The sequence below is a fragment of the Triticum urartu genome, chromosome 7A (assembly GCF_056163025.1).
Source record: "Triticum urartu cultivar PI428250 chromosome 7A, HENAU_Tu73, whole genome shotgun sequence".
Classification (NCBI taxonomy): Eukaryota; Viridiplantae; Streptophyta; class Magnoliopsida; order Poales; family Poaceae; genus Triticum; species Triticum urartu.
This window is the reverse complement of record NC_141879.1, coordinates 739,357,477-739,375,509: the sequence shown is the minus strand read 5'-3', so window position 1 is coordinate 739,375,509 and position 18,033 is coordinate 739,357,477. Positions and strand designations below refer to the sequence as shown.

The window sequence follows — 18,033 nt, the reverse complement described above, 5'->3', positions numbered from 1 at the left end:
ATGTTAGAAAGATAAAGAAACTCCAACTGCATATCCTTTGTGCCAACCATGCATGAGCTTTCAGATGAGATCCACGATACATGCATTCTGCTAGAAAATGCTCTCCACGTTAGACATAAACATGAAAGTACGAGGTAGCAAAGCAAAAACGGAAACTATAACATCAATACATGGGCAGCACTGGACCACCATAGCATCGATACATGTGATGGACGGTGAGGGTGGTGGGGTGAGGTTCGTGACAAGAGGACATGACCTGCGTTTGATCCTATCTTACCATTGCTTTGCACTAGGCAATGTTGAACCAAGGATGCATGGGAGGCATCCAGCAGGAAGTTGCGCTGCAAGTCTGCTCAATCCGTCCTCGTTAACGGTAACTTGCTCCAACAGTCACAAGCAACCAAACTACTAGGCTGATTGTACATACCTATTTGCTTTTAGTTTGTTGATTGTGCATATTGGTCTGCTACTTCTTTGACCATTTTCTTGCGATGAGTGCACCGAGGCACAACTTGCGCTTGTCCTGATCCATTAACTAGATAATTTGCTAATTACAAAAGATTCGTGTCCAGCCATGTCTCGTGTGTTGCACCATTTCTTTTCAATTTCTTGTCGCTTTTGCCTTTTGTCCATGCATGCAATGGTGATGTTTTCTAGTTACCACTTTATTAAACTAATCCAGATTTAGAACTGAAGTACGAGCCGAGACGTAGTATACAAAAGCAGGCACTCCGGGCGAGGAGGGCGGGCGAAAATCAATGTGAACATGGATGAAGCTTGCAAGATATGAAAAAAAAATCATGATTTTATTTTTAAGAAAGAAGAACAGAGTAAGTGGGTGGTATGCATCGACTGAAGGAAATTGTAGTAGTGATGGTTCCATTTCCTACTTCCTGTCTAGCGCAGATGAGCATATCCAAATTTTGGCACTAGGTCAGCTTCTAACAACAATGTAACTACAAATCAAGGTTCCGGTGCACTGTAAATCCACACACATATTTCCTATTAGTCAACTAGCAAAGCGGCTCGCTCGATGCGCGGGCTAGGATTTTATGAATTTAAATGTTGAGAATATATTATTTGATTTGTCCAAAGAAAAATTGAAACCAAATGTGGTGATAGTTTTCATTATAAGGATTTTGCGAACATAGTTGTACCTTTTGCAAGTTTGTGTGTTTATTGATAATTGAATAGATGTGTTGGTTATTCTTTACTTGCTAATTATGCAATACCTTTCTACCATTAGACTGTAAAGACCAATACCAATGTCCCAAACTATTTAGACTGTGATCTGTCGTGTTATTAGAAAGAAAAGATAAAAAAAGGAGTCACAAGACCTTTCTACAATTTGAGAAGCCGTGCCATGCAGGAACAGATGAGCTTGAAGATGGGATCGACAATGTGTGCGTATGATAAAAGATGCTCTCTGCGTTAGACATGAACATGAAGGTACAAGGTAGCAAAACAAAAAAGAAACAAAAAACTCCAATCAAGGTGCACGCATGCGTTAGACATGTACAAGGTAGCATCGATACATGTGATGGGGTGAAGTTCGTGACAAAAAGATAAAATCGAATTTTGGTTCTATCTTTACCGTTGCTTTGCACTAGATAATACTGAACTGAGGATGGACGGCATCTAGCAGGAAGTTGCGTCGCAAGTCCGCTGGATCCGCCCTCGTTAACGGTGACGCTTGCTGCAACAGTCACAAGCAAGCACGCTACTGGACAGAGATAATTAAGGGAGAAGGATCAATCAAGGATATTAACTATCTAGCAGATCATGCATACTTAATTTATAAGTTTTTTTCTTCCAAAAAGTATCAGAACAATTATAAAAATTCACTAGAAGTACAAAGAACCTCAAATATAATAAAAATTACGTCGAGGTCCATGAACCATCAAAGGATCATTGCTGCCGCTAGTACGAGCCGCAGACGCGCCGTTATCGACGCTCCCATACCGAAGCCGCCTGGCCTCGTCGATGACAACCGAGAAGTCTACGTGAACGTGCCCCTGAGGACCATCGCTTTCGGAGCCGCAGTCTTCGTCATTGAATCATTGAATTGATCTAAAGAACCTGACACCAAATATTGCTATTGCATACACACGACGAGAAATCTTAACCATGCCGCCCCAAGGAGCTGGCAGGAACCTAAGCCGGAGCATGGCCGGCTGCTCCGTTTAGTTCAGCGTCCACGACGTGCGCGTGCGCATCCACCTTCACGTCCGTGTGCACATCCATGATGTCTGACAGTCGCAGCCTGGCTGGCTGTTGCGTTTACCTCTGCGTCGTCGTTCGCCATAGCCTGGCCGGCTGCTGCATGCACGCCCGTGTCCCCATGCATGGCGTCGTTGTCCAAAGCACGTCCACCTCCAAGACAGCCGGCACCTCGCCCGACGCCACTGCCGGCGCCGCCCACACGCATGGTCGCCTTGCGCCCGGCGAGGAAGAGTCGGCCGTGTACGGGACGGTGCCAGCGGCCACCTCGACCGGCCGTAGAGTCCAATGGCTCCCATGCAAAAGGAAAAATTCCAATGGCTATCACGCGAATGGTTGTACGATATAAAAGGTTTACTTCCTCCAATCGACACTAGGCGAGATAGTGCACCTGGTTATCCTACTGCCACGTTCAAATCTGAATGGGTACAAAATTTTATTTTCCTTCTACTTTTCGCCCACCACCCACAGACAGGTGGGACCCGCATAAACAATAGAGAAAATGAGCTGACATGGCGTCATGTGCATTGTTTGACCGGTCAAATAAATAGAATACAGAGCTGTACGATCTGACAGTGACCGTATAATCACCTCATCACGTATATAGTGACCGTATTGACCGTATTCTTAAGTACAGTGACCAAAATGAGCGTATGTGACAAGTTTAATGACCACCAGTGCATTTTACTCTTTAAGCTGGATAGGCTGCATGTCTCGTGGCTGAATGGATGGAGCACAGCTGACATGGCTGGTTGATGACGCGGACAGTCTGCATGTGAAGATAAATCTAATAGTGGGATGAACTTTTTAAGTATATATAGGATATAGATTATGAAGCAGTATAATTTAGAAACCGTGACCGAAAAGTTGAGGGCCGTTGAGGGCACCGACGTTTGTTGTTGTAAGTGCGGCACACGCCATAGAGGCCGCCTGGTGTGTGGTAAAGCCACGCTGGACGCGCTGGACGATGGTAGCCGCGAGCGCAGGAAAGAAGTCCGAGACATTGTGCCTGAGGAAGTCCGCCAAGGCCTCCCGCGCGAAGTCGTGCAGCACGCGGGACATCGGCTCGTTGAGGCCGGCCAACAACATGACGCGCCACCGCATGTCCATCATGGACGCTAATGTCGGGTGGCCGACGATGGCTGACCTCCACGGGCTAGCTGGACGCCGCCATCTCTAATATGCGGCTGAGCATGCCAGAGGACAGCTGTGGCCGTAACACATCCCCGTGAAGCCGCATGGACGACGGCAGGTGTTGGGCGCCTATCCTGGCTGTGACTGCGGAGAAGGCGACGTTCACGACGACTGTGCACAGCTGGTGCGTCATCAGCGGGTCGTACCATTTGGCGAGTCGCCCTAGGGATCGATGCAACATCTTGACGTGCAACTTGATTGACTTTAGGTTAATTCTTTTTTTAACACAATACAGACGCAAGCGCTCATACATACACGCATACATTCACCCTTATGAATGCACACACGCACACCCTACCCCTATGAGCACTTTCGAGATTCTAAGCCTGTATATCATCTTGAAATTTACGAAGTCACCGTAGGTGCCTCGTCGTCGACGGGAACGTCTCTTCCCACTGAAATCGCATAGCCGGAAATTCTGAAATAAATTCAGGAATAATGCGAGCAACAGGACTTCAACCTTGGTGGGTGGGATACCACTGTCCCTCTAACTATCCAACCGGTGGCGAGTCCACTAGCTAGGCTTAAACAGACTCTAGCCTACCCTCAAAAAAGCATTTTATTTTTTCTACTACACTTCATCTAAGCCCAGCAGCCCAATAGGGCAACAGCCCAACTGCTAAATGCCCATAGGGCCATTGCGAACAGTAGCAGTAGAGCATATCTCTCCCTGAGCGAACAGAAGTGCAGTCCATTTTTTCACAAAAGATGGCTAGACTCGTTTCAAAAAATCCAAAAACAATACACTAAAAACTACAATACATGTTTTCAATAGTATCATGGAAAATTTTGAGCACATTTGGACAAATGGACTAGGAGATTATGGTTATTTAGCTAAGAGCATTTACAACCGGGCGCCTCAAATCCGCCTCAAACGCCTGGGCGGACGGTCCGGTCACTGACCGATAATGAAATTTTGATCCAAACAGGCCTCAAACGCCTGGGCCGTCTGGCGCCCCTCATATCCAACCCAAATATAGGATGGATATGGGACGGCACGAGCGCGTCTGCCACGTCAGCCCAGCACACCACGAGCCCACTCCGTCCCCACAAATATAACCCTACATCACTCTGCTCTCGCTCTGTCTCTTCTTTCTCTCCCCGATTTCTTCGATTTGATCTAGTCCGACGACTCCGGCGACCATGTCGAGCTCCGGCAGCCGCTCCGACTCCAACCTCGACACCAACGAGGAGTTGCATGGTTTAGTATGGGTATAGGATCGGATATGAGGTAAGTGGATGTGGACGATGAAATATGAGGACTGAACGATCAGTGCCCGCGGACGCATCCGTGTGCATTTGTGGGCCCTAATTTGCCTAGTCCGACTGAAGATGCTCTAAGCCGATACAAATTTTGGTTCAAACAGTGCAGTAAATACTACATTTTCTAGTAGTATTCTCGGAACGTTGACAAATGGACTAGGAAATTATGGCTATTTAGCTAAGCAGATTCAAAATTTTATTCCAAAATTAATATATTTTAAAAAATATCAGAAAAATCTATTAAATACTACATGTTTCCAGTAGTGATATGGGAAAATCTCAACATTTGGAGAAAGGAATTACGACACGGAGTTTTCTTCTTCAAACAAATGTTTTGTTTTTTTCACATTAACTTTGAGCCCACCCTTCATTTTCGTCCTGGATTCGCCACTGTATTCAACCATAGGTTGGTCCACAAGGTAAACAATTCCTTGAAAAAAGCATATATGAGTCTCTCATCCGCCGACGTGACACAATTACAGGTTGGTTGTGTCGTCATACCATCACTTGTCATACCTGATATGACAGTGACAATGTCTAATTGCAAAACCTACAACGGTTGTTGCACTGGCTAGAGCCTCTCGCGTGAGGCTTCACATCTCGAGTTCCAATACCGCTAGCCGCAGCATAATATAATTTTTCTTTTCCTCCCCAGTTACAGGTGGGACCTATGCAGGCGGGGCCAGCTACGTGGGACGGGCAATAGACGAAAATATATCAATATGTACCTCAAATAGAAGTTATAGGGTCAATTTGTATTGTTTTTCAAGTTTATGTAGTACGAAATTGTTCGCACCGTGCAAGTTTATGTATTGAAAGTGCAATTAACTTTATTTTTTTGCGATGATGCATGCAACCCAATGATTGAGGGCGCACATGTAAATGTGTATAGCAATGACAATCGACGGATGGGGCGAACGAACGGACGGGATACACAACAATAATTGAGAGCGCATATGTGGTACCGGCAATGAAGGGACGGGCGAGGTAAACTCTACACGGAATAAGTGAGGACCAACAATAATTGAGCGCGCACATGTGCTCGCTAGAGAGAACGAAGGTGCCACGGAATAATCGAGAGACCGACTGGACGAATGGACCGCTGGCGACAATTAAGAGCGCACATGCTGTGATCGTGACAGTGCCTGTAAAGTGACACGAGCGAGCCATGTGAACTTGTAAAGTAACGCGATACGATACCTTTTTTCTCTCTCTAGAAAACGCAAACGAACGTAATCCTAAAAAAAGAAAGGGAAAACGCAAAGGAACGGGAGTCTTTATCAGCAGTCGGTCTGCTAGCTGCTATTCCATCAACCATCGACTCGACGCACAAAGCCCAGGACGTCCACCCAGCCTTGGCTTCCCATCCCCAAGAAAAATCCCCACCTGCCAAAAGCCCCCAATTAATTAACCCCTGCTCGATCGCGCCGGCGTCGGCGGACGGAGAAGTGGATGGAAGCGGCGATTGGCGCGGCAACCGGGCTCGTCGGCAGGGTGGTGAATCTGCTCTCCAACGAGCTCCTCGAGGCGTACGTCGCCAGCACCGAGCTCGGCCTCAACTACGACAAGATCAGGGGCGACCTGATGCTCGCGCAAGGCCTCCTTCACGAGGCCCAGACGAGGGGCGTCAGCAACAACCCCGGACTGGAGGGGCTGCTGCAGAACCTCACCGTCAAGGCCGATGAGGCCGAGGACGTCCTGGATGAACTCCACTACTTCATCATCCAGGACCAGCTCGACGGCACCCGGTATGCGGTGCCAGATCTGGGCGATGACCTCCGTGGTCATGCTCGCCATGGTCGCCACGCTCTTCGCCACGTCGCTGGTAACTGCCTCGCATGCTTTTCTTGTTCGTCGCCTATGCAAGATGATGGCCATGATGGTGCCGCTGCCTCTGGTGCTCTTAACCCACTCAATGCAACCAAGACTGATAGTGCTCGTCAAGATAGTCCAGTTGATAATCTGAAATTCGATAGAGTGGCCATGTCCAAGAAAATTAAGTCAGTGATGGAGGAACTGCACTCCCTGTGTGAGCCTGTATCCAAGTTGCTCCACATAATTCCACACTATGGCCCCACCCCAGCAACAGTCAACCCAAGACAACGCGTCACAGGATCAACCATTACACAAGATACATTGTATGGGCGGACAGCCATATTTGAGAAAACCATAGACAGTATCCTCACCACTGCCACAGATCACGGTGAAGCCCTTTCTGTTCTTCCTGTAGCTGGCCCAGGGGGTATTGGAAAGACAACTTTCGCCCAACATCTCTACAATGATAAAAGGATACAAGAGCACTTTGCTGTTAGGGTCTGGGTATGTGTCTCGACTGATTTTGATGTCCTTAAGCTCAGCCAACAGATCCTTAGCTGCATACAAGGAAGCAACTCTCCGAATCAAACAACAAATTTAGACCAGCTCCACAAATTCATCACACAGGAACTCAAGTCTAAAAGGTTTTTAATTGTGTTCGATGATATATGGGAATGCAATAATCAGGGTTGGGAAGACCTGCTGGCTCCTTTGAGAAAAGGGGAAACCAAGGGCAACATGGTTATTGTCACAACTCGATTTCCATCTAAAGCTGAAATGGTGAAAACAATTGGCCCAATAGCATTGCAAGGTCTCGAGTTTGATTACTTCTTCACATTCTTTAGAGCATTAATATTAGGGGGAAACAAGCGTGAGTATGACCAAGAGGACTTAGATGATCTTGCAAGGGATATTGCAAAGAAATTGAAGGGCTCACCTCTAGCAGCCAAAACAGTTGGTCGACTATTGAGGAAGGACTTTTCTCGGGAACATTGGATGGGAGTTCTTGAAAACAACGAGTGGCAAAAACATAAAAATGATGATGACATTATGGCATCATTAAGGATTAGCTATGATTACCTTCCATTTCATCTTAAAAAATGTTTTTCATATTTTGCCTTGTTCCCTGAAGATTTTAGATTTAAGACTGTCGAGATTACATGCTTTTGGATTGCACTTGGAATCATAGAAAAAGATGAGAATTATATAGAAGAACTCGTAGAGAATGGTTTTCTCGTGAAGCAAGTTGATGGTTTTGGGGATCAATACTATGCACTGCATGATTTATTACATGAACTTTCTCGAAGTGTTTCGTCACAAGAGTGCCTCAACATATGTAGTCCAAGTTTTAGAGTTGATGCCATCCCACAAACTGTTCGACACTTATCCTTCACAATGAAAGACAGGTTTGAAGGGAATTTTACGGGAGAAATGATGAAGTTGAGGAGCAAGATAGACATTGCCAATTTGCGAGCTTTCATGATTTTTAAAGAGTATGATGAAACAATTGATGGAGTTTTCAAAGATATTTTCAAGGATATACAGGGTCTCCGTGTCCTATATATAGTGTCCACAACATCTTTGCCACCCAGCTATTCAAAACTTATCCACCTCCGGTACCTAAAAATTACTAGACCATTTTCATACATTGAGTTTGAAATGAATTTTCCTAGCACACTTTCTAGATTTTATCACTTGAAATTCCTAGACCTGGATGTTAGTTATAAATTACCTAAAGACATTAGCCGCCTTATCAATTTACGCCATTTTTGTGTTGGGAAAGAAATCCTGTCCAATGTTCCTGGGGTCGGAAAGATGAAATGCTTGCGGGAACTAAAAAAATTTTGTGTTAGGAAAGAGAGTGTTGGATTTGAACTGAGAGAGTTGGGGGAACTAACAGAGCTTGGAGGAGAACTCAGTATTCATAATCTTGAGAAGGTGGCAACCAAGGAAGAGGCTATGGAGTCTAAGCTTTTTTGTAAAAGAGATTTGACAAAGCTGAGGTTAGTTTGGAGTACAAATCACCAACATAACGCAGAATCTGATGTTCTTGATGGTCTTCAGCCACACCCTAATCTTGGAGCACTTAGCATTATAAATCATGGTGGTACAACTGGCCCTAGTTGGTTGTGTGGTAACATTAGCATCAAAATGTTGCAGTCTCTCCACCTAGAGGGTGTGTCTTGGGGCACTCTTCCACCTTTTGGGCAGCTATTGCATCTCACGTCACTCACGTTGATCAACATTCCTGCACTTCGTGAGATCAGACCTGACTTTGATGGTGCTGCAGACAGAAGCTTTGTGCATTTGAAGCAGATCGTTCTTCTTAGTTTACCTGAATTTATCGAGTGGGTTGGGGGGGATAATGGCCCTTCGTTTTCAAGGCTGGAATCCATCCTTTGCAAAGATTGTCGAAATCTCCGTGCAGTGCCCTTCATGGAGTGCTCTGTATCTTATACCAATCTGTCGAGTTTTTCTATTGTCGATTGCCCTAAGTTGTCTCTGCTCCCCATGCCTCACACGTCCACACTGACATCTTGTCATGTGAGACTTGGTTCCACAGGACTGTCTTATTCTGAAGGGGACATGAAAATTGATAGGTATAGAGGTGAGCTGGCCTTGCATAACTTGCATAATGTAGAGACAATGACTATTAGAGCTGTATCACATATTTCGCTGATAGAGATCAACAAACTGAAATCACTTACAAGGCTAGATATCAGCAGATGCAATGTGATGTGCCATGGACTACAGGACATCATGTCGCTCCAATCGCTTAGAATATTAAATTGTGGCAACTTCTTTCAGTGGCCCATTGAAGCAGCTCACACCAACAAGCCTTTCCCCGCTTCCCTGGTGAGTCTTGAGATCGAAGGAGAGTCAGGCATGCAGTCAATGGCTCTGCTCTCCAACCTCACTTGTCTCACTGATCTAAAACTGGTGAACTGTCAGAATTTAGCAGCGGATGGGTTTAATCCTCTCATCATAGCCAACCTGGACAGTTTGGTGGTCTGTAACAGCAGAGAATGTCTTAGGCGCTCTGTCTCAGAGGATCTGTTATCAGAATTGGTGGTAGCAACGGCCAATCTACTATTGCCCGCAGGCTCCTTCCACCGATTGACAAGACTTGAAGTGGATTGCACCTCAGCGGTGCTTGTTGATCCCATCTGCAGCCTCCTCTCCGCTACCCTCCAAACATTAAAATTCAGGTTTGATCAGCGGTCAGATAGCTTCACGGAAGAGGAAAATAGAGCTCTTGAACTCCTCACCTCCCTCCGTTCCATCGATTTTCTGGATTGCCCGAATTTGCCATCCCTTCCTCGAGGGTTGCACAGCCTTCCATCTCTTTGGGAACTACGTGTCCTTTATTGTCCTTCCATCTCTTCCCAAAGGGGGCTTCCCTCTCTTCCCAAAGGGGGCTTCCCCACTTCAGTGGGAGACATAACCATACTGGGTTGCAGTCCCGAGCTGAAAGAGCAAGTCAAGAAATCAAAAGAAAAAAACCCAGAGCTTCGGGTGACGATTTGCTAGCACATGGTAATTTATTCATATACCCATGTATTGTTTCTTTTCTTATGAGGAAAGGAAATTATTCTCCACTGTTTTGTGGTGCTAACTAATTTGTTAGTTCTGACAGGTGGCTTAATTGGGGTTCCTGGTCTTGTGTCTCATACTGGAGCACACTGGCCGCTAGTATTTGAGATGGAGTAGGAGCGCTACAGTATGCATGTTTAATTAGCAGCAAAAGCTGCATGCTAAATTTTGAAGGAAGGCCAAGACGACACTTTGCTCGTTTCATGTGGTTCAAGTGGTCCCCTTCCTATTGACGAACCCAAACCAAAACCCTGCAGAGGAAGAGGAATCTATGATTGAAGATCTCAAGTATGATCATGACCTCTTGCAAGCCGACAGAGACAGCTGCCGAGCAGAGGCTGGTCGTTGCTCCAAGGTACTGTATGTTCGAATGCCCATGTAAACTTCACTTATTCAATGCAGTTTCATCAAGGTAGATTTTGTTAAGCATTGATGCGTTCGTTTTTTGACCTTACGATCATCACTCTGATTCTGCAGAACAATTACGGCCGATGGTGTGTTTGGTATTCAGGACTTGGTTCAGTTGGTTGCTCCATCCAAACAATAACAATTAAAGTAACAGAAGTATCATTCTGCAGTACCTATGCAGTTATACCATGACCATTTCAAAGGTCAGTTGATCACTCTTTCCCCCTCTTTTTCCCCCCTTAATTTTTTGTTTAGCATTCTCAGCGGTGCTTGTGCTCCAGTCTGCAGTTTACTTGATGTTAGCTACTCTACAAACGTTGGAGTTTTGGAATGATGATCAACGGCTGGAAAGCTTCACAGAAGAGGAAGAGAAAACGCTTTGAATGAATATGGTGTAAGCAGCACATTTTCTGAATTCTCTCCTTTTTGTTTGCGGCATAAATCATCATGCAATTATGTTTACTCACCCTTTACTGAATATCTCAGTGCCAAAACACGTTGTTTGATCTTGGTCGGTCCATGGTACCTCCCACACTGCCAACTGCATCTTTCCCTACAGTTTCTGTCTGAACAATTTATTAGGTATATTGATCTATCTGAACAGTTTTAGATGATACAAGTGGCTGTTAATTAGTGTATATGGTGTAGGCAACGCACACCTTCTTTGCTCCATTCATGTTGGTCTAAAGCAAAAAGTTTAATTAGCTTTTATTTTCTGAATGAATATATTTGAATGCTAAATAAAAACATGTTTCGTGCAACATTGGAACAGGTTGATTACAGTACATCTTATGCAGACTTTGGTGATCGCTTGATGGTGATGTTTCACTTGCATCCGTCAGAGTTTCATTACCAGTTCAGCAGGTTCGATTAATTGTAGATCGACTGAAAATAATAATAAACTGAGCACTCATGTTCGTGAGTTTCTGAGTCTTACTACGTTCATCATTACTTGGATTCTGCAGAACAATCAATTTGCAGCCAACAGTGAATTTACAAGTTGGCATTCAGAAGTTAATTACCTGCAGCTGCAGAGAGCCCCTGTCTTGATGCGTCGACAGAGAGCTGCGCAGTTCTGCAACGGTCGTTTCAAAGGTAATTAATTACATCAAGAGGTGGTGATTCAGTACGTATTTAGAGAAGTTACATTGCATCTTGTCACTGTGATTTTCTGGTACTGATTGATTCATGTAGTATGTTGCTTCATCATCGTGCAGGTTTCCCCTCCTTCTGAATCTCTGTTTGACACTTGGCTCCTCTGTTTTCTTCCCCAAAGGACCGCCTGATATCCTCCCTCCCTCCCTGCCGCCGTCTCCTTCCAGCCTCCGCCACCGCCTTCTCCACTCCTATATATGGCATTGCCTCGCCACCATCTCTTCTACCGCGTCTGCTCTCCTGGCCAGACCTTGGTGGCGCCGCCACGTCCTGATCTAGCTTGCTGACACCACCGTTGAGCTGAGCTCCCCGCCACTCTATCTTCCTCCACCTCCCCTCTTAGTCCTTGTAAATAAACACAGTTTCGAGCAGCATCTAGGAATTTGTTAGGCTCTCAAGTGCACATCGTGTGGTGCATGTATACAAAACACACCTTTGGTCACCAACACAAATCATATTTGATCTCTTCACTCTCTAAGAAATGCCTCTTTACACTCCTCCTTCCTTCCTCCCCCGCTGCTCATCTTGCCGGGTCGGTCGACGGGAGCAAGCAGCATGGACAGAACTTGGCACGCCAGAGATGATGATGATGATGCGGCCTCGGAAAATCATGCGTGCTTTTCTGTAGTGTTGATCAGTAGTTCAGTACAACAATTCTTCCCTAATGTAAACTTACTTAAAAGTCTGGTATTTAATGATTGTGGTTTACATCCAGCTATCAAGCAAGGAAAGAAAAGGTTCAAGTCTTGTAACGAACTGCTGCTTCAGAGTGGACAGCTAGCTTGCTTATTGACTCGACGAACCTGGAGCATCGTTTGCTCTTCAGATATGTACTCCGTAATTAGTGTTAAGCAGCACAGTTTGAATAAATTGTCCATTCTTCCAGCATTCTGTTGCTTTGTTTTCGTATCAGAATGTGCGTTGAAAATGGACAATGCTAGCTAGGCCACACAAATGTTTCTTCTTCATTGATCACTCCATTGATGCATCCCTACTGTAAATGTATTTAAATGCTAGAGCATATTATTGCAATTCACAAGTGTTGTAACTGCTAGTATCAAGCAAGAATCTGTGAAAAAGTTATGTTGTAACTGCTGACAGCTACCTGTGGCTGCATAGCTTGTTGACTCAGAAGAACGTGAAGCGTTGATTGTTTTTCAGATACTTACTATTAAGCTGCAGCACACTTCAATAAAATCTCAGTTGCCGTTTGCAAGTCGCTTGAAAATTGATTTGGGCGTGAGTCGATTCGACTGAGCAACACCAGGCTGACGACAGGGATGCTGCAGACGACCATGGCGTCACCAATGTAGGCAAGCCTGAAGGAGAGCCGAAGAAAGGGATAACGCAGAGATGCATAATGAAATTAATTTTTCTGAAAATATATCAACACTAACAATTTTTTCAGAAAAATTCAACACTAATAATTTTTATATTATATAACATTATTATTTTGAATGTTCATATTTTCACAATATAAATTTAGCCAAACTATATGAAGCTTGACTTCTGTCGTGGTATTTCTCACGGGGGGCTTGCGAGTCGACAGATGCCACAAGGGCTTAGTGTGAGGGTAAGACTGCTGCTGATAGGCCCGGGAGCGGGTATGCGAGTAGCACGCGGTGGTTTACCCAGCTTCGGAGCTCTCCGGAGAGATAATACTCCTACTGCTGCATGTCTGAGTGTATCTGATATGTCTAGTACAAAGCGCTCCTGGAGCTGTATCTGAGATCAGTACCGTGGGTATCTGACTTGGTGTATGCCTGCATGAGAGATGCTCTAGTGGCCAGCTATGCCCATGGCCTATGGCCGAATGGGTGTGTGTGAGCTCATGCGTGAGTGAGTGTGGATGGATGGGTGTGTGCCTTATATAGGCATGGCTAGCTTAGTATGTAAGCTATGTGGTGGCATGGAAGCAAGGGGGTACGGTGGGGTGTCACGCTTGTCCCCTGGGTCACTTCATAAATAGTGCCAGAGGACAAGTGACACTATACATGATGGCATCGAGGTACAGCCGTCTCGTCCGCGGTATGGCCGCCACGTCGGGGTCTTGCCGGTGTCGGGCTGCAGTCGGCAGCCGGCTGGTTGGCGCAGTCGGCAGCCGGCTGGGGAGAGCAGTCGGACGGGGAGCCGGCAAGAGCGGCCGGACAGTCGGACTGAGGGGCTTTGCTGGCCCCGATGTCTTGAAATATTGTCTTCCCGTCTTCGGGGTATCCGTGTCCAATTACTCCGACAGTAGCCCCCAAGCCTCCGAGCAACTTGGCAAAGTTGGGCGGAGGTTTTTTTGGCAAATGTTCATGGAAATGATCATCAGAAAGGACAAGGTTAGTCCACGCAAATATATCATATGCTTTCTTTTAGTAGTGCAAGTTTTATGCGGAGGGTGCCGACTCGGTTTCGTCCGAGCCCCCTTCAATCTTTTTCGTGTTCCCTCCACTCTTTGGCTTGTGCTCTTGCTTGCCGGACAGCCGCTCTGCGGTCTGTGGCTGAGAGTGGGCCGCGAAGTGGAGTGTACAGTACTCAGAGTCTAGGAGCAGATTCAACCGAGTAGATACTCATAAAAGAAACGACCGGGTCGCCCGAACCGTTTTTCTTCCCGGACGTTTTTCTCGTGGGTGGCCTCCAGCGTTCACTCTTGCTAGTCGGACAGCCGCTCTGCGGTCTGTGACTAAGAGTGGGCCTTTGGTACCACGCACGATACTAAGCCGTCTGCGGGAACTAACGTCTCAGGCCAAGCGGCCAGCCCCCGGGCCAACTCTGGCTGGCGCCGGGGCGAACAGTGATGCAACTATAATAAAAATGCGGAGATAGACCCCGAGCATCGCTCGGGGTTATCCGTGCTTGCGTGGTGCAAAAAATATGCGGGTGAGGAGCTCACATTGATTTTTGTGTAGTCGCGGTCGTCGAAGACAGCCGGCGCGGCTCGACGCTCGCGGAGTGCGTCGGCGCACCCGCTGGGTGCAGCCTTCGAGCCTCCGGTTGCTCGAAGGGGAGTCCTGGCCGGTCAGGCTCGACCAGCCAGGCGGCGAGGCGTCTTGCAGCGCCCCTTTTTTTTTCTGCCGGCTACTGACAGCCGGACAAAACTCTTCTCTTGTCTGCAATCTTCGCGGGGGCGCGCCAGCGCACCCGCTAGGTGTAGCCCCCGAGATTCGGGCCGACTGCTGAGCAGTCGGGCCGGATCTTCCGGCAACTACCTTTTCTTCTTTCTCGCGGGGGCGCATCAGCGCACCCGCTGGGTGTAGCCCCCGAGATTCGGGCCGACTGCTGAGCAGTCGGGCCGGATCTTCCGGCAACTACCTTGTCTTCTTTCTCGCGGTGGCGCGTCAGCGCACCCGCTGGGTGTAGCCCCCGAGATTCGGGCCGACTGCTGAGCAGTCGGGCCGGATCTTCCGGCAACTACCTTGTCTTCTTCTTGCGGTGGCGCGTCAGCACACCCGCTGGGTGTAGCCCCCGAGATTCGGGCCAACTGCTGAGCAGTCGGGCCGGATCTTCCGGCAACTACCTTGTCTTCTTGCGGTGGCGCGTCAGCGCACCCGCTGGGTGTAGCCCCCGAGATTCGGGCCGACTGCTGAGCAGTCGGGCCGGATCTTCCGGCAACTACCTTGTCTTCTTCTTTTTCTTCTTCAGACGGCTGGGCAGGCGGACCCCGACACGGCCGTCGGGCTCTTTGCAGCCGGCCAGGTAGCCAACGGTCGGACGCACATCTGGCAGTCGGACGCAATTTTTTTTCGTAGCCGGCTTGGCACCTAGCCATTTTTCTCCAGCCGGCCCTTGGGCAGGCGGCCCTTTTTTCTTTCTTGCCCCGGCCGTCCCCTCTCTCTCTCTCTCTCTCTTTTTGAAGTCGACCCCTTGAGTAGCCGGCCAATCTTTTTCTCTGTATGAGCAGCCGGACAGGGGCGGGACGCGGCGAAAGTCGACGGCCGGGTCGCGGAAGCCGGCCAGGGCACGCGGAAGCCGGCAGGCGGCGGAGCCGGCCGTCCGGGTTGCTGGTGGAGCAGCGGAGCCGGCAGGCGGCGGAGCCGGGGCGTGGCGACCCGGCAGGGCCGCCGACACGGCGAGCCGGCCGGAGCGGGGACGCGTCGGGTCGGAAACCGGCAGGGGCGTGGGGCGAGGTTGGTGGAGACGGCAACGGGGCGCAAGGCGGGGCCGGCCTGGGTGGAGAACCCGGCCGCTGGTGGAGGCGAAGTCGGCCGGCAGGGTCCAGCGCGCGGGCAAGCGGCGAGGCGGAGGCGGCCCGGCAGGGCGGAGTCGGGGACTCGGCCGACGCCAGCGGAGGAGCGGTGCCGCGCGAGGGCGCGCGCAGGGGCCGGGCACGTGGACGCCGGGTAGTGGGCAGAGCCGGCTGGGAGGAGCAGGCGGAGCTCCAGCTGAGCGCGAGGGGAGCCGGGCAGGTGGAGCGGCCAGACACCTTGTGGTCGTCGCCTGGCTAGGAGCGGGGCGGCACTGGGAAGCCGGACGCGGCTGGGCGACGGGGCGCGGAGGGGCGGAGAAGCCTGCTAGGCAAGGTGGACCCGGCGGCTGGGCGAGTTGGAACCAGCGGCCGGGCGCGGAGGCGGAGCAGGCGGCCACGGGCGGGCAGCAGCCTGGCCGGAGCAGAGATGGCGCAGCCGGCGTGGGGCGGCCCGCACGCTGTGACGCAGAGGCAGGCGGACGCGGCCTGGAACCCGGCGCTGCGCGAGGCCGGCGCGCGGGGGAGGAGCTGACCCCAAGGGGACGATGCGGAGATGTCGCAGCCGGCGCGGTAGCAGTACGGGGCGAGGAGCCCGCGGTGTTGAGGCAGGGGCCAAGGACGCCATGGCCGCGAGGGGAAGGAGAGGAGCGTGCGCGTTGGCGCCTCAAGGGAGGGCTCGCGCTTGAGCTTGAGCACTACGGCGGCGTGGCCAACTGCATGATAGCGGCCGTGGCCGGCGAACGGGCGATGGCTGACTTGCATCTGGCCAATAGGAGTATATGAATAGTGTCTCGATTGTATCTGGCCATTGTACATGTGTTATACGGCCATGGTTTGACTAATGTCTGGGATGTGTATTGGCAGCGTACAAGCATTATCTGGCTTGTGTATCGCTAGTATGTGGCTATGGTTTGACCACTGCGTGACTTGCATCTAGCTAGCTAGCATAAATGGAATATGGAGCGAAAGTACGTCTCGGCCGGAGCAAAGCACAACACGAAGGGGAGCAGACGCGAGCGGCGCGTGGATGGACACGACCGACCGAAATGAAACCCCGCGCGCGGCGCCCGCGCAGACGGACGGCGTTGCGGTGGTGATGATGAAGATGACGAGGCCGACGGCGAGGACGCGCCACCCCTGGCGGCCGCTCCGGGGGCGGGTCGATGTCGAGCCCCCGAGCGCTACCGGAGAGAGGGCGCGACGCCGCGGCGGAGGAGATGAAGAAAACGGTCCCGCCCGGACTGCGAAACCAGCAGCAGCGCGGTAGCATAGCAGTAGTACCGCCCCATGGTGGGCGCCAACTCTCGTGGTATTTCTCACGGGGGGCTTGCGAGTCGGCAGATGCCACAAGGGTTTAGTGTGAGGGTAAGACTGCTGCTGATAGGCCCGGGAGCGGGTATGCGAGTAGCACGCGGTGGTTTACCCAGTTTCGGAGCTCTCCGGAGAGATAATACTCCTACTGCTGCATGTCTGAGTGTATCTGATATGTCTAGTACAAAGCGCTCCTGGAGCTGTATCTGAGATCAGTACCGTGGGTATCTGACTTGGTGTATGCCTGCATGAGACATGCTCTAGTGGCCGGCTATGCCCATGGCCTATGGCCGAATGGGTGTGTGTGAGCTCATGCTTGAGTGAGTGTGGATGGATGGGTGTGTGCCTTATATAGGCATGGCTAGCTTAGTATGTAAGCTATGTGGTGGCATGGGAGCAAGGGGGTATGGTGGGGTGTCACGCTTGTCCCCTGGGTCACTTCATAAATAGTGCCAGGGGACAAGTGACATTATACATGATGGCATCGAGGTACAGCCGTCTCGTCCGCGGTATGGCCGCCACGTCGGGGTCTTGTCGGTGTCGGGCTGCAGTCAGCAGCCGGCTAGTTGGCGCAGTCGGCAGCCGGCTGGGGAGAGCAGTCGGACGGGTAGCCGGCAAGAGCGGCCGGACAGTCAGACTGAGGGGCTTTGCTAGCCCCGATGTCTTGAAATATTGTCTTTCCGTCTTCGGGGTATCCGTGTCCAATTACTCCGACAACTTCGGACAAATCTTACATACGGAGTAAAGAAAAACCCACACTAGTCCTGGCTGGGCTGGGCCGCACACACAGTAATCCAGCAGTGTTGGGCTGGGCCGATACTATCACAATAATCCCTTGCAGGCCCATCTGCCTCGCCGCTATCCTGCTGTCGGTGGGACACGACGACGAGGCCGGCGACGGC

At 49.7% G+C, this 18,033-nt stretch overlaps 1 protein-coding gene across 2 annotated transcripts; it reads left to right on the top strand.

Annotated features, from left to right (window-relative positions):
• Positions 1–6,004: 6,004 nt before the first annotated feature.
• On the top strand, positions 6,005–12,680 carry LOC147962543 (putative disease resistance protein RGA1). Of its 2 annotated transcripts, XM_087536357.1 has the most exons (8): positions 6,005–10,029; positions 10,130–10,441; positions 10,564–10,697; positions 10,776–10,888; positions 10,981–11,076; positions 11,267–11,358; positions 11,460–11,589; positions 11,712–12,680. In XM_087536357.1, exon 1 carries the CDS (start codon positions 6,130–6,132, stop codon positions 10,021–10,023), a length of 3,894 nt encoding a protein of 1,297 aa, XP_087392483.1. In that variant the 5' UTR covers positions 6,005–6,129; the 3' UTR covers positions 10,024–10,029; positions 10,130–10,441; positions 10,564–10,697; positions 10,776–10,888; positions 10,981–11,076; positions 11,267–11,358; positions 11,460–11,589; positions 11,712–12,680. The 2 variants fall into 2 exon arrangements, with proteins under 2 accessions (XP_087392483.1, XP_087392484.1); XM_087536358.1 differs by lacking the exon at positions 10,981–11,076.
• The last annotated feature ends 5,353 nt before the right edge of the window (positions 12,681–18,033 follow it).